Consider the following 23,422-nt stretch of genomic DNA (forward strand, 5'->3'; position numbering starts at 1 on the left):
TATAAATAAAATACTGACTTTAAATTTATTAAAATATAGATAAAATAAACAGTTTTAAAAACAAGTGTACATAATAAAATTGTATGGCTAAATAGGCTTGCTTATACAAGAAGGTTTTTTTTAGCAGGCATCAAAAACTTTACAATGATGACACCTGCTTAATAGGTTGCCATGGGTTGCCAACGAGGAGGTGGGCCAAAAGGGCTGGTTGGCTCACACAGGAGCCAGCCTATTAGCCTACGCAGCTGCCTTCCTGATTGACCTAGGTGTGCTCATATGTGGAGATCTCTCCAAACTTTCCTAGCATGGGGTTGTATTCTGCATTCAAACCTGGGAACTCTAAATGTAAAATGTAAGTAGTTCCTGTAAGCTAGAACTTCTCCTGCAGCCCCTGTGCTCCTGGGATTTATGACTCGGTCTCAAGGCTACAAGGGGAGGGGAGGAGAAATGCCCCATAATGTTTTTAATTCCTATCTGCTGCATTGAGTGGGTGGTTAGGGAACTGCTCTTTGGTATTTACAGTGTGGGTTTGAGTCCTGGGAGCTCCCTCTCTTTTTGCCCCTGACATGACTGTATGTGACCAGGCATGAAAAAAAGGTGTTGGGGGCATGTGTTTCCTTTCCCCCAGTGGGATTTGAAGTCCCATCTGCTACTCCTCAGCACTGTACCCTATGTACTGAGCCACTGGAGGCTGCTGCTATCCATGTGTATCTGCGAGTGCTCTTGTTGCTCATCTGGCTCCCCAATTTGGCTGCTTGCTCATACACCCCCCTGAAAGAAGACTCAAGACAAGATATATGGGGAAAAGTTTATATTTGTTAAAATATAACAGTTAGAAGATCTGCAAATAAGACAATCAAATTAATGTGGACAGCTGGCTGTATGTCTTTGAGGAACACATCCCTCCATCCCCTGGTCATGCAACAAATTCGTTGTTGGTTCCCAAGACAAGGGTTGGGAGAAACTCCTCCTCCCTTGTTAAGTGAATCCTGGGTGTCTACCAGACATGGGCACCCTGGCCCAGGCTGCTGCTGTCCATGTGTATCTGTGACTGCTCTTGTTGCTCATCTTGGCTCCCCCATTTGGCTGCTTGTTAAAGGATTCTTTTCCTCCCTGCAAGGGTCTAGGACCCTTTTCCCAAGAGGGTTGTGTGTGCTCTCTGCATGCCTCCAGTCCAGGCCTTATGAGTGGCAGAAAGGGAATTGCCTGTGAGCTGGCAAAAGCAAAGTTGTTGCTGCCCATGCCACTGAGGTACATAGGGCGGAGGTACTGTGGTGTCATTTTGCATGTTGTGTATATTATGATGTAGTGAAGTGTACTGGGGGTAAGACTCCATTGTTCTTAGTTCATTGGCTCCTCCATGTGTAGGCAGCATGTGGGTAGGTTTGCTGGCTCAGCCTCTGACTGGAGGGCTTTGCCAATATTTCTATGGACTCTGTCAGCATGTCTGCCACTTTCCCACTGTTTTGGGATTTTCCAAGCAGTGTTTTTTTCTACTACCTTCCTGGGCTGGGCAATTATATTGCTGCTGTTCCAGTATCTTATCTCCCTTCCCAGCATAATAACAGCAAAGATGGGAACTTGTAACATTTGAAAAGCCATAGGTTCCCCATCCCTGTTGTATCTGATTGATCTGTAAAACAGTAGAATGGGGTAGCTGGTTTGGTGTCCTCTGGATGTTGTTGGACTGCAATTCCTAATATTCCTGACCATTGGCTGTGCTAGCTGGGGCTGACAGAAGTTGCAGTCCAGCAACATCAAATTGCATCAAAGTGGCTATCCATGCAGCAGAACCACAAATACAAAGCAGAAGGAGAGTTAAAACCAACTTGTCCAATACTTAAAAAGCCGGAGAAAGGAAAAAGGTGATGTTGCTGATCTTTTAAAACATAAATATTATGTCATTAACATAATTAAAGTCAGCTTCTTTATCAGAGGACTCATGGTAGCCAATGTAACACCAATTTGTAAAAAGGGATCGTAGGGGCCTCCTGGATATTACAGACCTGTTGGCCTAGCCTTACTTCTATTTCAGGTTAACCAACAGAAAGCATTATTAAAACATTTTGAAGATCATGCTTTACCTAGGACAAATAAGAGTTAAGTTGAGCTATGCCCCCTTGAATTTTGATATCTGTCTACTTGCTACTGTGGGAAACAGGATACTACTGGATGAGATGGATCCTGACTTCTGCTCTGCCAGGCCCCTACTTTTGTTTTTTAATAATTTAATTGTCATAGCAGTACCTATTTTCTTTCAAGAAGGGTGTATTATTATCATTATCATTATCTAAGAGAGAAGAACTGGAATTTATGAGGACAAGAATCTAAATATATTCAGTGAAGATCTACAGTTCCGAAAACCATTTATTTCAGTATGGTGTTGTAGTGGTAGAGTGTGGAAAAGTCTGTACAATTCTTCGGAGAAATACAGTTTGAGAAATACAGGAATAAACCATTTATATTTAGGAAGAAAGTAAGACACTTCTAAAAGTGGTGATTGCTTCTAAAAACCATAGAAAGGGATAACAATTAATACAAGGGGATTATCAGAGTTCAAAAGTGCTTGACAGTCATTTTTGTACAATGGGAATTATTTTAATGGAAAATCAGATATGGAAATAACTGTCACTTCTAAACCATAGTCTAGGAAGAAACAGGGTTGAACATGTCAAATGGCTATGAATTGGAATTCATTTAAACTGTGTGATTCTTCTTAAAGCTGTTGGTTAAAACATCAGTTTTATTTATATATGATACTTATATATATCACTTTTGCTCACAGGGTTTTCAGGGTGGTTTGCAAAAAAAAGTTTAAAACCATGAAGGTATCATAGCATTCAAAAAACAGTCGGGAGTGAGCCTAGGTCTCAAAGGCATGATTGAATAAAAAATCTGCCTCCCCACTTCCCAGTAAATGAAGTAGACAATCAAGTTTCCCATGGGAGAACATCCCACTGCTAAGGGGCCGCTAAAGTCTTGCTCTGAGTTGATGGCAATTTAGCATCCAAAAAAGATGGTACCAGGAAACAAGGTTCACTGGTTAATCTTAACTCTTGGGGCGGGGGAATCATAAGCAGTGGCAGGCAGTGAGATGGTTTAGACAAAACTGGTATCAGGCATTCCATGGTGATAGATGGGAAATGCTGCTGGGAGGCATTGATAGGGGATAGTGTGTGTGTACGGGGTGCTACAGCCAGCACTATGGAAGTGCATGGGCTGCTGAATGGATTGTTGCCTCAGTGGACTACTCCCATAGTACTGGCTGCTTCACCTCACAGTTCCCCCTCCAGTGAAGGTTTTGCCTCATTAGCCTCTGCTGATCTTAAGGGAGAAGATGCTTTCAACCCCATTTCAAGGTAATCCAAACCTCCATGTTGTTCTGCAATCTTTGAGGAATAATGGACTTGAAAGAGCACAGAGCAACAGTGGTGATTTCAGACTGTAGTTAATGATAATGATATTTATTTGTTTTGTCAACAGCAAATATGAGTCGCTTCACTCTTACCAAAATCTCCGAGGAGTCAAGAGAAAGTATGATGGACAAGGTTTCTGTTGGCAAAATTCCTGAGGTGTTAGGAAGACCTTCTAGTGCTCCAGCTAGTTTAACATCTTCTGTGGAGACTAAACCCAGTGAAGCCAGGCAGACAGAAAAAACAGTTAGCAAGAACGTTTTAGAAGCAATATTGAACAAATTGCCTTTGAGGCCATACTCTGATACATGGCAGTATCCAAGCAATATAAAATTACGTCCTATGAAGATGAGGTCTAATGTATCACAATCACAATTACTATGGTGTGAAGGAAAAAAAGGTGAGATGTATATTTGTTTGTGAGCATATTTAATGAGTTTTCAACCATAATAGCACACAGCTATTGACCAAATTTTGATGCTCTTTCCACCATTAGATAATTCAGCTAGGCTGAATTGGATCCATAGTGCAAGTCAGTATTCATAGCAGTTGTCCATATGTCTGAAAGTTGGTCATCACACTATTTCCACCCTATTCAACAATTCTATCTATGTGTGTGTGTATTGTTGGTGTGCCTGAGTTCCCCAAACAGTGAGGAGTCCTGGGCCAGCAATAACCCAGGTTTAGCTTCTTTTAGACAGAAAGATCTCTGCAAACATATGGTGCTTTTGATTTATTTACAAATGTACAAGTAGAGCATAAATGGAGGCAAATAGCTTTCATATTCTCAGTACCCCCCTAGGTTTCCAGAAATACCTGCACATCGAAGGTGTTTCCAGAACTCAAAGCTGCCCCCATCTTCTATCTATCCCCCCCATGGCTTCTGTTGTCTCTCTCTCTCGCACACACACAATATCAGCCTCTCAGTCAGACATGGGGGTCACCTTCTTAAGCTGTTGGCTTCCACATTCCAAGCATTCCTGTAATAATTCTGTATGGATAGCCTGAGCCATTACCATGCAATTTGCCTCACAAACGTTATTGCTAGACCAGAGCTGGCTTAAGACAATTTGCTGCTGGGGGCAGCGTAGCAAATGGCACCCTTCCCCTGCAAGTCATGATACACAGTACTTAAAGCCAGTGAAGCTATTTTGGCACCTGAGAAAAAAAATCCCACAGGCACCCTTGCCTGGAAGTAAAAATGCAATAATAATAAATTAAATAACCAATATTTTGCTGCCCTTTCACAAAACCGAACATCATGAGGTGCTGCCTGAGGTGAAGGCCTCACTCTTCATAATGACAGGACCAGCTTTGAGCTGGACCCCCTGCCCATAACAAGAGATCTCATTCTTTTTTCCAGGAGCTCTGAACTGATTTCAAGTGATTCTCTGATATATTCTGTAATTTCATTCTTCATTGCCTGTTTATGACTTGCAGCTCACTCCTAAATGTTTACTCAGAAGTAACTCCCTGAATTTAATAGGACTAAAGGCCAAACTACAAGTGGCATTTGTGAGGTAGCTTCTTCTGGTGAGTTTGATTTTAAAAAAAGCTGGTGCAGCTCCGCCCTCACCATATGGCATGGGGAAAGGGGAGCTTTAGCCCCTTGTGCCTGCCATGGTTCCAATCAGAATTGGTTCCCCTATGGCTCCAGTTTGCAATGATGCCCAAGTGTCCATTGCTGCCAGTGGGAGCTTTCATCCCATTATGAATAGCAAGAGTGTGCAAGTGCATGTGTAATTTCACTCAGGATGACAGTGGGATGTGTGCACAAATACTTAATAAAATCTCCACTATTCCATGGCATAGATCTGGCAAAGGAGGACTTGTACTGGCTATTTATTGCTTCAAAAACCAAGCATGCTACCTTTCAATTACCATGTTTAGCTTGATCCTTACTACTCAGTGGTTTTTTTTAAAAAGCTTCAGTACAATTATTAAAATGTGTATTAATGGGAAACTAATATGATTTGTTAATTTAGAATGAGCTGAGCCTGAAATAGCAGCCACCTTTACAGGAGAAAGGACCTAGTAATAAAATCATATATATGCAGAGAAATCTGTGGCTTATAACTGGCATAGAATATGATAACTTGTATTAATTAATTAACTAACTAACTAACTAATTAATTAAATGTATATCCTGGCCTTTGTCCCAGAAGGAGCCCAGGGTGGCAAACAAAACGCTAAAAGCACTCTAAAACATCTTAAAAACAAATAGCATTAAACCACATTAAGACAAAACATCCTTAAGAACATATTAAAACATATTTTTCTTTTCTTTTTAAAAAAAACATCTTAAAAGCAATTCTAACACAGACACAGACTGGGATAAGGTCTCCAGTTAAGAGGCTTGTTGAAAGAGGAAGATCTTCAGTAGGTACTGAAAAGATAACAGAGATGGTGCCTGTTTAATATTTAAGGAGAGGGAATTGCAAAGAGTAATGCGCTCTATGTTGGGCTGCCCTTGAGGTTGGTCCGGAAGCTGCAGCTGGTGCAAAATGCAGCTGCGAGACTGCTCACTGGGGCAGGGTATCACCAACATGTCACTCCGCTGCTGAAAGAACTGCACTGGCTGCCCATTTGCTACCAGGCCAAGTTCAAGGTTCTAGTCTTGGTGTACAAAGCCTATATAGCTTGGAACCAGGATACCTGAAAGCCCGTCTTATCCCTTATATACCCAGTTAATCACTGCATTCTGCAGGTGATGCCTTCCTGCAGATACCATCTTATCAGAAGGTCCATTCCACACAACATAGGAAACGGACCTTTAGTGTGGCGGCACCTACCCTGTGGAATTCCCTCCCCTTAAATATTAGACAGGCGCCATCTCTGTTATCTTTTCAGGGCCTATTTATATATATATATATATATATAAATAAAGGGTCGGTGCCACAACACTAACAGTCTGCTTCCTATGTTTTGTGGAATGGACCTCCTGCTAAGATGGTATCTGGAGGAGGTCCTTACCTGCAGAGCACAACGATTGACTGGGGATAAAAGGGGTAAGACAATCTTTCAGATATTCTGGTCCCAAACTGCATAGGGATTTGTACACCAAAATAAGAACCTTGAATTTAACTTGGTTGCTAATGGGCAGCCAGTGTAATTCTTTCAGTAGTGGGGTAACATGTTGGTGATTCCCTGCCCCAGTAAGCAGACCTGGCACTAGTGGGCAGCCAGGTGGGGCACTGGCCGAGGGCCCAGGAGCACACAGGGGCCCATCACCAGCCTGAGCCCAACCGTGCCACACTGGTGCTTCTCCTCCTTTCTCTGCCGCCTCCTTCTTTCCCCTCAGAGTTGGCTCGGCCCCTCCCCATTCTGTGCCCTGATGCCTGGCTGAGTGGGGCCTCCCCTGCATTCATTTGCTCACTTACCCACTCCGTCAGGTTGACAAAGCTCATGACAGTGTCACCCCGTAGATGGCCCAGGGGGGTTCCGTGCCCAGCCTGGCAGTGACCAGGGGCTCTCGTAGCCTCCTTCCCAAGACCCCAGCTCCTCAGGGATGTATGTACACACTTGTATTCTATCTCCTCTCCATATAGCCTAATGGGAGTGGCTTTTTTCTTTCATTTTTGCCCCCTCCTCTCTTCCTTCTCCCATATATATAATTTTTGTGAGCTCCACCTATCTTTATAGCCACCCCCCCAGGTTAAGAGCATGAACTGGGTTTCCTGCAGCTGCAGCTGTACCACCTGAGCAGGTTTACTCAGAGAGTAAAGCTTCTTGGGTTCTGCTGTGGTGGGGAGTTCCTTTTTCCTCTTTTTTTTTTAAAAAAACTCCCAGCTTAAAGTACATGCAGGGTTGAACTGCTGTCCCATGCAATCCAATTCTCTGAGCAGGTTCACTGGGAAGTGAATCTTACCAATATTCAGTCATAATGCTTACTCCCAAATGTACCCTGGTAGAGTCATGGCTACTCTATAGCCTGATCCTTTGTAGTTTTTCTTTGGGAGTAAGTCTCCTGGTTCAACCATGGGGTTTTACCAGTAGGTAAATGTGTGCTTAGTATTGCATGGATTTACTTAAGAGTAGTCTCAGAGCATAGGCTTATTGCAGCTTTTCAACTAGGAGTAAGAGTGCAATCCTATTTCCATTTACCTGGGAGTAAGCACCTTTGAATTCTGTAGGACTTACTTCTGAGTAGAAGCAGTTAGGGTTGCATTGTAATGCTTGCTTGCACACTGACTAGTGGCTAGCCTGTCTGCCTGCTCATTCACTCAGTAGGGCTACAATTCAATACACACTTACCTGGGAGTAAATTCTGTTGAACCCAATGGAGCTTACTTGTGAGTAGATATGTACTGGATTGCAGCCTAGGCCACTTACCTTCCCACCATCTGCCCATAATGCTTGCTTAGAAGGATCAGACATTCAATTAAATGGGACTTACTACAAACTAAGTAGGTTTAGGACAACAGCAAACAACTGCTGCCTATGTTAAGATCTGAGGGTACTGAAACTTTTTCAGATTTATTTTCTGTACATTATATCAGGCAAGCTGACACAAGGAGAGGGCAGACAGACAGGTAGTTGTGAAAGAGGGAAAGAAAGGCTTCCATAGAAGGTGAAGGAAAAAGAAAAAAATTGCAGGAAAGGGAGAGGAGAGTTAGTTCCCCAGGTAAGGAGAATCTTAGTTAACCTTAAATTACTAAGCAAATCCTATGCATGTCTATTAAGAAGTAAAGTAAAATTTTGATGCACAGGACTGCAACTTTAACATTTCAATGTTGATTTGAAATTAAAATGGCTTATGGCTTTTAAAAAGAATTGTAAAATGGCAAGATGTCATAAACTGAAAGAAAAAATATTTCTTGGTTTTGATCCACAACTATAAGTTGCTTCAGCATGGGAAAATCTGGGGAGTTTCTTCAAACTTCATCCAGCAAACAGCAAATGTTCTCAGAGTGATGAATCTTCCCTAGATTGCCTATTCATTTATATTTCAGGCAAGTTTATATTAAGAGGGGGCAAGAGTCACAGAGAGGTGAATTAAATGACAGAGAAGATGACACAAGGTGGAAGAAAGTGAGCAAAATGAAAAGGAAGGTGAGAAGGAGTAAAAAAGGCAATACGAGGAGGTGAAAGGAAGTAGAAGGTAAAAAAAGAAAAAGGATACAAATATTTGAGGACATGGAAGAAGGCATGAGCAGATGGGAAAACATAAGTAGTGGGGCCAAGAGTGAGGTGGAGTATGGTTTGAGGATGAAAGGAGGGAGACAAGGGGCCCACTGGTATCTGTGCCCAAGGACCCTGAGAAACCTGAAGCAGCCCTGCCACTAAGCAGTTGCACTGCTGTATTTTACACCAGCTGCAGCTTCCAGACCAACCTCAAGGGCAGCCCAACATAGAGCACATTACAGTAATCCAGCCTGGAGGTTACCAGTGCATGGACAACAGTGGTCAGGCTATCCCTGTCCAGAAACAGCCACAGCTTCTTACCAGCCGAAGCTGGTAAAAGGCATTTTTAGCCACTGAGGCCACCTGGGCCTCTAGTGACAAAGATGGATCCAGGAGCACCCCCAGACTACAAACCTGCTCTTTCAGAGGGAGCGTGACCCCATCCAAAGCAGGCAACTGAGCAATTATCTGAACTCACAGCCTCTCCATCTTCCTAGGATTCAGACTCAGTTTATTGGCCCTCATCCAGCCCACCACCGAGTCCAGGCAGCGGTCCAGGGCTTGCACAGCCTCTCCTGATTCAGATGTTACAGAGGAATAGAACTGGGTACTGATGACACCTTGCCCAAAACTCCTGATGACTGCTCCCAAGGGCTTCATATAGATGTTAAAGAGCAAGGGGGGACAAGATGGCACCCTGCTGCACCCCACAGCACAACTGCCAGGGGGCTGAAATACAATCACCCAGTGCTATTCTCTGAAAATGTCCCTGGGGATAGGATCGGAGCCATTGTAAGGGCCTCTGACACCCATCTCACCAAGTTAGCTCAAAAGGATACCATGGTCAGTGGTATCAAGTAAGAATAACAATGTCACACACTGTCATTCTCTCGATAATGGTCATCCATCAAGGCAACCAAGGCCGATTCAGTCTCATAACCAGGCCTAAACACAGACTGGAATGGGTCTAGATAATCTGTTTCATCCAAGAGTACTTGAATTACTGTGCTACAACCCTTTCAATCACCTTGCCTATAAAGTGGGTACAGTATTTGCAACCAGACGGTAGTTGTCACAAACCAATGGGTCCAGGGTGGGCTTTTTCAGGAGCAGTCAGATCATCATCTTTTTCAGGGCAGCTGGGATCACTTCCTCCCACAAAGACTTGTTGACCACACCCTGGATCCACTCAGTCATACCTCCTCAGCAAGCTTTAATAAGCCAAGAAGGACCAAGGCTGAGAAGACACATTGTTGGTCGTATTGCCACAAGCACCTTGTCCATGTCATCAGGCTGCATCAACTGAAATTGATCCCAAGAAGTTGCCGCAGACGTTGCACTGGATGCCTCACTGGGGACTACACTAGATGTGGATGGGGCATCAAGATTGCTATGGAGGCGAGCAACATTAACCACAAAGAACCTTGCAAACAATTCACAATGGGCCTCCAAAGGGTCTAAAACTCCATTTCCTGGAGTTGATATCAACAGACACCTTACAATACAAAAATGCTCCACTGGACGGCTACTTGAGGATGCGATGGAGGAAGAGAAGTGGGTCGTCTTTGCTGTCCTCACCACCACATAGTAGCCACAGTTATGATGTTTTACTCGTGCCCCATCAGCTTCACAGCACAGTTTTCACCACTTTGGCTCTAGCCGTTGTCCAGCCTGTTTCATTGCCCTTAGTTCATTGGTGTACCAAGGTGCAAACTGGGCTCCACAATGCCAGAGAGGGCACTCAGGGGCAGCCATGTTAAGAGCCCAATGTGTGTTGTTCCACAGTGTGACAAGGGCTTCAGCAGTGTCACCTGCTCAATCTACTGGAAACTCCCCCAGGTCATTCAGGAATCCAGTGGATTTCATTAGTCTCTGGGGGCATACCAACTTAAACTTTCCATCACCCCTGCAGGGGATGATTGGAGCTGTAAGTCTAAACTTCAGCGGGAAGTGATCTGACTATGACAATGGAGCAACTTCCATCCACCCAATCTCCACACAACCATTTACTCCATCTGGAGCAAAAAACAAGTTGAGGGTGTGCCCTGCCCTATGTGTCAGACTGGTGACAACTTGAGACAGCCCCATGGTTGTCATGGAGGCCATGAAGTCCCGAGCCAGAACACTAGAGGCAGCCTCAGTATGGACACTGAAATCACCCAGGACTATTGTTCTGGGCTCCTCCTCTGTGTGCACCAACACAGGGTGCAATAGTGTAAGTTCCCAATACCTGCAACAGGATCCCTTGGCAGATTCATCAATTGTTAGTAAGTCCAGTACCCACTGCCATGTTTGCAAAGAACAGTGGCAGAACCGGGGCGGGGGGAGAAAACATATTAGCGACCTCAACCTAATTATATTTCCTCCAAATTAAGTCCTATTACTTAGTTGGCCTGTTAGCCCACATTCTCCTATAATGTAATTTTTATAGGGACATAAGATCCCGATGTATCTTCCCAGTACTTTCACTACATTTGGGGAACTCAGATGAATTCTGTGTTTCAGTTTTAAAGGCAGACTTCAACCCAAAAGATCACAAGATATATAGCCAGGTTCTGTGCTGTAGTGATTAAAACTAGGGCACAGTTATTAAGGGGGAGATGAGTTCTGAGTCAAAATTGTCTGCATGTTTAACTTTTTAACTGTTTTTAACTATTTTGGATTGTTCATGGAGTTTTTTATATTCTCATGTTAAAAAGCACAATTTGTGTGTATGTGTATGTATATTGTCTTTTTTTGTCTCTGCTATGGTTTTCTTGATAACCTAGTATGCCAAATAAACTGAAACTATTTTGATGGTGTTAACGTTCAAATAACCATGCTTAGGATTGCAGCCTTTTTCTAAATCAGTTTATGATTCAGTTAGAATGTGTATAGGAAAAGTGCTTTCCCTTTGACTAACCACAGGAATCTTACAATTGGGGGTCACATGGGGATGAGCTACTTGGCAGGGATTGTGGTGCTTGCCCCTTTTAATCTCCCTCTGAAATTGCACATGTCAAAGAGTGGCACTCTGAATTAGTTTCTTGCTTAAATTTTGCTTGGAGTTAACTAGCAAATATTTCTATGGGATTGGCAATGTTACATTCAGAAAACATTGCCCCATAATAAACTTTAAGCATTGCAGTTTTCACCTCTTTTATCTCCTGCCTATACTAGTCTGTTTCTAAGTGTGGGCCTTGTGATGTTCTTGTATGTGAAAATAATGTATATATGGTAAGTGCAGGTTTATTATAGGAAACATGGTAAGTGGAGTGAGTGAGAAGGGGGAGTACATGGGCTGTAGAATGTTGGGTGATGATTGGCTGTGTATTTGAATGGCTGAAGGTATATAAGGGAGAATGACAGTTGAGTCTGGGTGGTTGAGGTGGTGTTTTGGTGGTGTTTTGGTGGATGTTGAGTGTGGAGGTTGGTGGTGGATGTTGAAGGTGATGGGTGTTGAAGGTTGTTGTAGAGAGAGATTGGATTAGGAGTTCTGAGGCAAATATTAAGAAGTAAGAACATAAGAGAATCATATATGAAACCATATGCTTGTCAGCAATACATATAAGTAATCTTGTTATTCCTAGTGTGAACAATAAACATTTTCTTGGTTTACTTAAAGCCTGATTCCTTAGCTGGAGTGTACAGACCAGGGTGGAAGGCAGGGTAACCAAGGTTGGAGAAGAAATTGTATCTAATGGTTGCAGCGGTAAAGGAGGAGGAGATATTGTATCAGCATTCAGTACCACAGAACAACCCAGAGCTGTGAGCTTCATAGGCAAGAGGTTTCGGGGGGTTGGGAATTACCGATAGACACCGACACAAGGTATCATATAGCCAGGAAGAGACTAAGGCACAGTCTAGAGGCTATATTGAGTACACAGAGTGTTGGGTAGTGTGGCCTAGCAGAGGGATCTTTTGAGATCTGTGCTAGAGAGGAGAGAGGTAAAAATAAACATGACGATCCTGACTGCTGGTAGCCACGAGTGAGAGCCTCACAGGTGGTGCCAGGGGAAGGACATCACAGGCCTCTTCAGGTTTTACAGCACAATCCTATACATCCTAGTCCCAATGAGTCAAAAGTAATTCCGACTGAGTTTAATGAGGCTTACTTCTGAGTAAGTGTGCATAGGATTTAATCTACCCTGCAATTATATATTTAACCAGTTTTCAGTAGAACAGCTGTGCTGGAGAACAATCTAACTCAGCCTTTCCCAACCAGTGTGCCTCCAGATGTTGTTGGACCACAACTCCCATCAGCCTCAGCCAGCATTGCCAATGGTCAGGAAAGATGGGAATTGTGGTCCAACAACATCTGGAGGCACACTGGTTGGGAAAGGCTGATCTAACTAGTACAGCCTTTCCCAACTAGTGGGCCACCAGATGTTGTTGGACCACAGTTCCCATCTTTCCTGACCATTGGCAATGCTGGCTGAAGCTGATGGGAGTTGTGGTCCAACAACATTTGGTGCCCCACTAGTTGGGAAAGCCTGAACTAGTATGTATGCCAGGCTGAGGGGAGTTGGATATGGCAGATCTCTGGCTGAGCTGGCTGGGTCCCAGCTCAGCCAGGCTATACCAGCATAAGTTCCTCATCCTGGCTGGCTCAGTCAGAGATCCTCTGGAGAAGCCCATAAGGGGAGCTGAAGGGAGGATTTACACTACATCCAGGTCCTATTCGGCTCCCTTCCATGTCCCTTTGACTTGGTAGCTGATATTTCAGGAAAAGAGGTGGCAGAAGGAAACATGTATTGTCTTTTCTTCTGCTATGCCCTGCTGGTGCTGCCAACATTCTCCCTTCCCAGAAGCCCCTGAATGGCAGGTGGATGAGACGGCCCCTTCTTCCAGCTCCACCTCCATGGGCTCTGCTCCACTGGCCTCCAACAAGTTGGATTGCTGTGCCCATCTCTTTAGGTTTTTTGCTGTACTTTTTGTGGTACCTTAAATGACAAATTTATTATGGCATGAAATGAAATGCACTACTGAATTACAAAGCATTAAGAGATTCAATGCTATCACATATTGACTGAAAAAAATAGGATTTTTAGCACATTATATGTGTTAATGGGCTTACCAAAGCAAGGTTGTCTGTGTAATCAACAAGTGTTGCGAGTGAAAGGGTGAAATAAGACAAGGACACATCAGCTTGGGTTGCACAAGGGCCACTTTATTAAACTATACAAAAACATCTTTTAAAGTGACCTGCAGAGGGAAACCTAGGTGCGGAACTATCTATAAGCAAGCATCTTGCCATACAGCTCACGGGCGACCAGCCCCTGCTGGGGACAAGGACAAGCCTCATCTGCTTACCCCTTCCGCCAGCCACACCCAGTAGGTGAGTAGGGGGGCCTTCTCAAGTCACCACCCCCCGGGGCCGCACAACCCTCGGGTGGATGAGTTAAGTTGGCCCCAAAAGCAGCCCATATCCTGCCCTCAAGCCGCAAAGCTCTGACAGACAGGCCTCTGGAACCGCCAATCACCTCCAAAGGTGTCTAAGGGGGCCACTGAGCTGTCCTTACCTATTTCCCTTTCCGCTCCTTCCCACACCAGTGCCCCAATTATAAACTGCCCTCCTAGGTCAATTAAACTCCGACCATAACAAAATAGCCAAATTAGCCAAATTCACCTATTAATCACAACGCCCCTTAACCCGATTCCATCCCACTCTCACAGTGTGGAGTAGGCAAAAAACCTGCCCGCCAAACAAGGGTGGGCAGGGTAAAAATTCCTACTCGGTCCTGAAGCGACCATTGAACACACTATAAAAGAGGGAGGGCGGGGTGGGTGTCGCTTGCTGAAAGAGGAAGTAGGAGGGGCGGCCTGGCCTTAAATAGGCCCATGGCCCCTCCCCTCCCTGCCGCACGTCACACACGCATAACGCTGCGACACATGACATTGCCCTTAACGAAGATGGCCGTGGCAGCATCGCTCCCTCCTCGCAACTATGCCCTGCTTATCCATGCTGCACAGGTAAGTGGGGCTTCATTTTTGTGAATTACCACTGATAATTACCTAATTGTTCCTGTTTTCATTTTTCTGCATTTCATTTCTCTCTGACCTTACTGTTGATAGTTCCTCTTACATGTGTGCACCTGCAACTTTACACATCTGATAAAGTGGACTGTAGTCCACAAAAGCTTATGCAATAATAAATAGGTTAGTCTTTATGGTGCTACAAGATGGTGCCACATGTAAGCTATATAAATGCTGCAGTGGACAAACCAAGTTTGGTGTCTCATCATACGTACACTGTCAAAGCACATCACGGCAACTCCCACAATTTCGATATCTGCACTGTACAATGCATCGGGTGCATTTGTTGTTTTTGCTGCTGCCAAAAAGCCATTTATAAATATGAGAAATATTTAATTAAACAAATTTTAAAAACTGATCAAATTTAATGTTCAGAACTTGCATGACTCTGTGTCTCAGAATGTGTGCTTTGGTAAGAACAGTTAGCAATTTTACAGGAAATGAGTGGCTACCTCTTCCCAAAGGTTTGGCTTAGCATGCTATCGAAACCCAGTTCATGGTTAAGCTATCTTGTTAACCACCAGCTGTAGCCAAGAATAACCTTGGCTACAGCTCATGGTGAGGACAGACATAATTTAGCCATGAGCCTGGATTCAGATGGTGTGCTAAGCCAAACTTTGTCTTAGCTTAGCATGATGCAGGAGTAAAAAAAAGACTGGAGAGGAGTAAAGTGGCTGTGAGCTCCTCTCCAGGAGCTCATATGTTTGCATGGTCCTGGTAAGCTATAGATTGGTTTACTGCATTGTGCAAATCAGACCAGTGTTTTTAGGAGTAGGCATTTGAACAGCACTTCTAATTTATATTACATATATTTTCACTTCACTGGTTAACAATTTCACTACAGAAAAATACTTGTTAGGCCTGGATAGCATTAAAAAAGGGCCATAAATTCCTTTTCTCTTCATCATGTATGAAAAAGATATTAGAGCTCTAGGTCAAAGAGAGATTTTTCTTAACTTCTTGCTATAAATGTGAGAAATCAATTGATATCTATCCTAGCAAGCTCTAAAGTCACAGCTGTGGAAACAGAAAATCTATATGACAAAACGAAAAAGGCTGGCTATGAATAGCTGAGAAAGGGTATGTGTGTTTGTACATGCATTTTTTCATAGAGTATGCATAATTCTTGAAAGTCAAATACAGAACTGAGAAGAAAGGTTGACATAATCATATTCCATCAAGCCTTTTGGCTCTTCTCTCTGTGCTGTCTTTATATTTCAAAGAATAAAGCCCTTTTAATTTATTAATATATAAAATTGAGTTCTGAGAAGTTCCTGCAGTTCCTGATAACCCCCAAATCTTGTTGTTATACTTTTATTGAATCTGGATGCACATGTTTCAAATCTTGTTAAAACAGAGCTTGTGAAATGACCAAACGACATATTTACAAATGGAATATTCTTCTGCTAGGTATTTAACTGGGACACTGACATTATAATTGCATTTCTGTAAACATCTATGAAGTTAAATGCTGTGATACATATCCCATCTTTAATTATTTAATTATTTCTTTGGTTGATTCAGGCTCTGAAGTAGTGTTTTGGCTAAGCTCCATTCTCTCAGAACAGAACTGCCCCAGCAGCAACAATGTCATTGGTTGAGAGCATCCTGCAAGAATTCTGATTGGTCCAGGAACACCAATCAGAGTAAAATAGGGGGAAATATTTTGAAGTGCTTGCAATGAATTTGTTGTGGGTGTTGGTTTGGAATGAACCACCTTATGCAAATTGCAGGAAATAACTGTCCTGATTGGCTAGGTGTTTGCAAACTCAAGGAAAGAAGGTTATTTTGAGGATCAGTGTGTCATGTCGCTCTGCCTGAATACAATTATTCTATGGGAAATTGCTTGGAAAAAAGCTGTTTCTTTTCTTCTTTCTTTCTGGAGTGGGACCAGGCCACAGCAAAACAGCCTCCAAGCAGGAAGACAGCCAGAGAGTAAGTGATTATGATGTGGAAGTAGGAGAATGGGCTAACACTCTGTGATTAAGGGGGCGGCTGGAGGGGACTGCCTGCTATTGGTGAGTTGCTGGCTTTTTTGCCCGTATGGGGCTAGTCACCCCTGGGAGTAATCAGACATTGGAACAGGCAGGCCTTTCCCTGATGCTGGGCTTTGTCTTGTCTTTTTTTTCAAAGCCACTGCACACTATTTTTTTTACACAAGAAGTAAGCACTTTTGTGTTAAAGGAAGAGTGGATCTGTATCATGGATAATGCATAACTTTCTTGGCTCCCTACGAGAGAAGCAGATTCAGGACTTGAAGACTGGGTTTTTCTCCATAAAACTTTATTCCAGAAATCAGAACAAGGATCTAGCATCTCATGCTGAGCCTAAACCAGGATTTAAAAAGGAGTACGCATCTAGACATTGGAAGCTACAGCAGACGAGTTGTCACAATGGCAAATACAAGCAATGTCACTTCTACAGAAATAGGGTGAACACTTGACACTATTAATTCAGGCTCTTCTCAGTACAAACTGCAATGCAGGGCTACTATAAGGGGGTGGGGAAGATGGCAGTCTATCTCTGCTGAATTATTTTAGTTTTCTGCTGCTGGAGACATTCCAAAGTGTTCATTAGTGCTTATCTCTTCAACCGTGTGCCTTGCCTTGATGCCAGCGGAAAGTTCCCAGCAGCTGGCTTTAAGGCTTCTGGAGACACCCCCTCTGTCAACTCTCATTTCCATCATCAGTGCTGGTAATGGTCTCCCCAGTGTCTGTACCCAACTTTCCATTCTGCCATTGTTGCTGGGGGATCTCATTGGGGCCTATGACAATAACATGCAACTAATGCACGTGCATCTCTTTTGTGGTGAAATAGATAATGTGAATTTGGCACATGTAAGGTTGGACACATGGGGTGATATCCAGTGTCAGTCATACTCACAGTAGATCCTTTGATTTTAATAGATCTACTCTATCTAATGTACATCACAAGTGCCTTTCCTACACAGAACTGAAAACAATGAAGCGTCTTGTTACACCCTAAAGACAAACATATTTGTTATATAATAATATTTCATGGACTAACGTCCATTTCATCAGATGTATCAAGTGTTATCCTCAGCTGGCGGTTATATATGCACATGGGTATAAATGAAACAAAAATGAAAAGCTAAATGGCAATGAATGCAAAAAAGTATAGCCTGTGACAATTCAAACCCTTCTTAATCCAGGACCAAGGCCAGCTCAGCTTCATCTGTTTCTCTCTCATCTTGCCAGCATTGATTCAACCTTTCTGCTACTCCACCTCAGAAGTCTCATGCTTGCTTCAGCAAGGCAACTGCTCAGGCTTTCAGGAAAACGCAGTGACAGTTGGTGATATTGAGTGGAACCCTTAGTGGACTATTGTCATCTGTGGCACTCTGTTCTTTCTTGTAATGGTTTGTAATATTTATTTATATGAGTTATAAACTTCCATTTCAAGTGCAAGTAAGCTCTCATGTAATAGAATAATAAGAGTCCAAAAGTATTTGAATAAACAGGAGTGCTTTTTATGCAAGAATGTCAGTTTAAGGCACATTCTAACCAATTATTTGGAAGAAATCTAGCTACATTGAACTAAGACAGGACTTACTTCTGAGTAAACACGGACAACATTTGACTTCAATGCCCCTTTTCACTGAGAATTCTAACAGTACACCTTTTTATGTGGCTTGGATATGTGGTAACTTCGTTTTCAATGAATACCATAAATATACAGCAGCAGAAGTTCATGGTAGCTTGGGTGTAATTTTCCATCCAGAATTCTTTCCTTTCTGTGTGGGAAGAGAACAGAAGGAGTTATTTTCATGTATGCATGTTGCTGAAGTCTCCAGAATCTTTTTTCATGGTCTTGCATATTTAAAAACAAGGATGTCATCCAAAAGACCCTTCTGAACCCAGCTTCTGAAGCTGTTTACAGTTAAAAGTGGTTTGTTTTACAAATATCTATAACATAGTGTGTGTGTGTGTGTGTGTGTGTGTGTGTGTGTGTGTGGCCTACTACTTGACTAGCAGTTTGAATCCAAAATTAATTGTACAACTACATATGTGAATTGCTTGAGTTAACAATCTGTTCATGTGTCTTAAACTCTTTCAAAGTTCCAAAATAACTTAAACTCTTTCAAACTTGGAATAATAACAATAATAACCCTTCATTGCTTTTGATGCCACTCTCCTGTTCTTAATTATTTTAAAAATACTTTTCTCTTTCTTCTCCCCTTTCTACTTTTGATAGACAAAATGTGGCTGAGTGATGTATTTACCAGGGTTGAATCACTGAGTAGATCTATGGAACGGGAGAAAGATAAACAAAAACGATCAATTGGGTAATGTATCTAAATGGTTGGATTAGCAAGTAATATGTAATATCTGCTGCAGTTTATTCTTTGTACCCTTTCAAAACAATCTGTTGTGAACCGCCCAGACAGCTTCGGCTATGGGGCAGTATAGAAATTTAATAAATAAATAAATAAATAAATAAATAAAATCTTAAGATCTGACTGTGCTTTATGGCAGGCTATAATTTAATATTATAATTTAATATAACCAATGTGTCTTTTCATATGTTTTTACAATAGAATTCTACTAAATCTACAAAAGGAAACCTCATTTGCTATGTATCTATCATTTAGCTGAAACTATTCTAATGGTAAATGTGTTCATTTAGTTAAACAGCACAATCCTATACATCAGAAGTAAGTCCCATTGAACTTAGTGGGCCTTACTCCCAGGTAAGAGGGTATAGGATTGCAGCCTAAAACATTTATATTCCACCATATTTTCACCAAATAAATTTAAATATCAGTACTAATAATAAATTAATATATTTGGCATCTTTTGAATGTTCCTGAGGAAGATGTTCTGTAGCTAGGTATCACCAGAGAGGACTTTTCCCCACCAGCTATCCATGTCATCTCTAGAGTGGAAGCATTTGGAACAGGTTTCCAGGTGAAGGTTTTGAGCACATTAGACAGCCCCATATGGGAGCAGGTCCTACTCCAGATAACCTGTTCCCAGACCATTTAGTGCTTTGAACTGCATATGGGGGGAAATGGTTTTAGCAGAGCAGATCTTCAACAAGTAAGATATGGCTATCAGTTCCACAGGTCCCAGTTAATAACCTGGATGCCATATTCTAAACTGGATGAAGCATGATAGATTGGCAGATTATTGATGCAAAATTCTGTCTGTCTTTACTGTAGAATTCCTGTATTATATTCTTATCAGACCTCTCTTTAAATCAATGCTGAACCTAATTGGTTCATTGCTCCTGTATTGGTTTCATTAGTGAGCATATTTGATTTACAAAAGGTATTATCAAAACATTGTGTTACTAGTGCTCTACATCTATATGTGGCTGTTGTATCCCTGTAGAATAAATACTTCCAAGGGGCCTGTGTTCCGGTTCTCTTCCCTCTTCTGGAATTATTGATCCAGTGATATTTATAACAGCAGTGCAGTCTTGAATGTCTGTTCAGAAAAATGGCCCACTGAGCTCAATAGGATCTACCTTCAGTAAAATGCATATAGGACCACAGCCTTAGGGTGCAATCCAACTTGCATTTATGCCAGGCTGAAAGGAGTTAGATGCAGTGGATCTCCAGCTAAGCTGGCTGGGTTCCAGCTCAGCTGGCTATGCCGGTGTTAACTCCCTCGGTCTGGCTTTGCCAGTCCAGTCCAATTGAGCTGGACCCCAGCCGGCTCAGCTGAGACTGTGTAACTGGAGCCAGCGTTAGCTGGGTAAGGCCCCAAAAGGGGCACGTTGGGGGTATGTCAGGGGAGGGTTCGAGGTGAGGGGACTTAGGTCACATCTAACTCATGTTTGGAGTGATCCTGCAGGTCTCAATCCAGGCAAAAGTTATGCAGGGAAAAAGATCCGTCTAAGGAAATAATTGCAATAGAAGTCAATGGAGAGGGTTTACTGCCTGGTAGGGGTATTTGGAAGAGCAGGCTATTACTTTCTGGTTCCTGTGCACAGCTCCGGTGTTCAGCCAACCCAGAGGCTCCTGAATGGCAACTGGGTGAGGTGGAACTTTATGCCGGCTTCTCTTGCTCCAGCACAACATACACCAGCTTCCCCTGAGTTGGATTGCTCTGCCCGTATGTATATTGCTGAATTCCTAAATGCTCAAAGCCTAACGCCTTATCACCACAATGATATAAGATAGACAAATACTATTTGCAAATGGTTATTGCTTAACCATTTAAGGTAGGCAAACATTTCAGTGAGTGGAAGGGTGGGAGGGCTGAAGAAATTGTATAGAGGCTACATAGTGAATTTACAGCTGTGTAACTATTTCATTTTCAAATTTCAATATTTAAAGAGGTCATGTTGGTAACCACTACTTATGATGATGCTACTGCAGTTCTAATGATGCTGCTGTTATTTTATTGGTAGCACCACCCAATGATATCACAGGTCATTGCACAGTTCCAACCAATGAAGTTATATTGCTGTATGCAACACAAGCTTTAACACTTCTGTTTCTTCTGGGCATCTCACACATGGGTGTAATCACAGAACTTTTGTCCCATAATTTGAAATGTCAAACAGTAATTGCAGTCTATTACTATTTATGCACAGTTTTGGAGGATATTTTGAGATGTTAATATCTCAGATATTTCATTTATAGTAAAAAGGATTTCAGACAGCAGGGGTAGGAAACACTACTCTGTCAGATCATAAATAACCTCTGCTAGTCAGAATAGACAATACTGGGCTAGATGGGCACATACAGATCCAATGTAAGGCAGATGCATGTGTATAGGTATGTGTGTGTATACACACTTACCTACACAGAAACACACACACACATATGAAAATAATGAATTCTTTCCCATCAATAATAATGCCTGTTTGAATTCCTGTGCTTTGATGGTTTTCTTACAGCCCAATTCTATGCATGTTTACTCAGAATTAAGTCCAATGGAGTTAAATGGTAGTCACTCCCATTGAATGCAGCCACCTGACTACTGATGTGTCTAGGAGGTTGGTACATATTATGGCAATATAATGCCACAGTTGAACTGGCTGCCATTGCATTTCCTGATCAAATATAAAGTGCTGATTATGACTTTCAAAGCTCTGAATGGTTTGAGACCTGGTTATCTTAAGGATCACTTGCACTATCAATCTGCCCATATGTTAAAATCTAATTCAGAGGCCCTGTTGAAATGCCTGCCTGCCTGTAAAACTATTAGATTGATGGCACATGGAACAGGCCTTTTTAAATAGCAGTTGCTCAACTGTAGAATTTGATTCCAAGCAAAATCATGCAACTCCCTACCTTGTCAACTTTATATGGGCCTTAAAGACCCATTTTTTCATCATGGTCCGGGGGTGGGGTAATTTGGTTATCAGGCTAGATGGGTTATTTTGTTCTTGCAATGGAATTGAATATTTGATTGTTTCAACTCATTTTACTGTTGGATTTTATGGATTTATATTTGTACATAGTTGTAAACTGCTTTGAAAGACAAAAGTGGTCTAAAAGCCTTTTAAAATAAAATATACCTGCAAACCCTAACAACAGATCACAAACTTTGAAACTTCCTTCAGCTTCAAAAGAGGTTTGCCATGTGGAATGGTGGAAAGAAACAAGCCAAACACATCTTAGGCATATAGAAATGGTTACATGAGTCTTTGGATCAATGCTCTTACGTATAATTTGTCTAAGTCAGTAGCTAAATGGCAACCAAAATAAATTTTAATAAAGTTGGCACAAATAAAAGTTAAACACTTGCATTCCACTGATTTAAATGTGAGAGATGTTTAACTTTTTCATTTAAATCAGTGGCATTTAACTTTGGTGGATTCTGTCCACTGTATATGGATCCCAGGGTTACGCTTGCGGCTGCGAGATTTTATGCTGCAGCTATAAAACACCGTACCTGGGTGCTTGCACAAGGTTCTTTTTAAATATTTTAACTTTCATATCAAACAATACTGTATTCCTTTTAAATTAGAGTCATTGTACTGTTTTGTATCACATTGCATTGTATGATATTGCTTTGCTGGTCTTGGACCGTTACAATAAATTCTATTCTATTGTCCACTGTATATAAGATTATTATTCTAAAATAAATTAGCACTTTATAACAAATTCCATAGAACTGTGAGTCTCTCAAAACTTGATTTTCAAAATGGATCAGCTTCCCTGTTTTCTTTCTTTCTTTCTTTCTTTCTTTCTTTCTTTCTTTCTTTCTTTCTTTCTTTCTTTCTTTCTTTCTTTCTTTCTTTCTTTCTTTCTTTCTTTCTTTCTTTCTTTCTTTCTTTCTTTCTCAGAATGCCCTGCATGACACCCAACAAGCTTCAGTCACAGGAAAATCTGAATGAAAAATTAATATTTCATGAAAACACAAGTACTTTAGTTTGACATTTAGCATTTTCCCTCCGTACCCAGACAGCATTTTTATGTGGATTTGCTGCCATGTTTCATCTGTGGCTTTTGCCTTGGATCCCAAGCAAATGGGAAAGTGTTGATGTGCTGTTTCTGGAACAGATCACAAAGCAGATTGGTATTGTGGTGGTTATGGGGCTTAGCCCAATTCCACCCACTTGTACAGAAGGGAATATCAAAGACGGCTTTCCTTCTTAAAGTTGCATTACAGATAGCTAGTGCAAAGGACACCGGGCAGATGCTATTGAGCTTTATTTCCTAGCATAAACCACAGTTCAGTTCAGACTTAAAATGCTGTATGTTTGCAAGAATCAATACAAAGTTTTATTTGTTTTTATTTTATCTTTAAAATGTATTGCTTGCCTCTCAATCCCATTAGAGCACTGAAAGTGGTTGCAGGGCACTGGCTTTTTCAAGTGATTCTTCACAGTTCATGAAATGATTCAGTTTTTGAGATTACATAAAAAACATTTATTTGTGCCACTGTTTC

The 23,422-nt window shown here is 41.9% G+C and overlaps 1 protein-coding gene across 6 annotated transcripts in view; it reads left to right on the forward strand.

The window, feature by feature from the left end:
• Positions 1 to 216: 216 nt before the first annotated feature.
• Positions 217 to 23,422, forward strand: part of IQCM (IQ motif containing M) — a 122,302-nt gene continuing 99,096 nt past the window's right edge. For 4 of the 6 annotated variants that reach the window (XM_061584684.1, XM_061584686.1, XM_061584685.1 and 1 more), the window contains exons 1-3: positions 217 to 352; positions 3,484 to 3,813; positions 18,768 to 18,858. In XM_061584684.1, coding sequence (XP_061440668.1) covers positions 277 to 352; positions 3,484 to 3,813; positions 18,768 to 18,858 — 497 coding nt within the window. In that variant the 5' untranslated portion in view covers positions 217 to 276. Of the gene's footprint in view, positions 353 to 3,483; positions 3,814 to 16,437; positions 16,488 to 18,767; positions 18,859 to 23,422 lie in introns of all 6 variants that reach the window. The other 2 variants (XM_061584688.1, XM_061584689.1) reach the window with 2 other exon arrangements.

The sequence above is a fragment of the Rhineura floridana genome, chromosome 9 (genome assembly GCF_030035675.1).
Source record: "Rhineura floridana isolate rRhiFlo1 chromosome 9, rRhiFlo1.hap2, whole genome shotgun sequence".
NCBI lineage: Eukaryota > Metazoa > Chordata > Lepidosauria > Squamata > Rhineuridae > Rhineura > Rhineura floridana.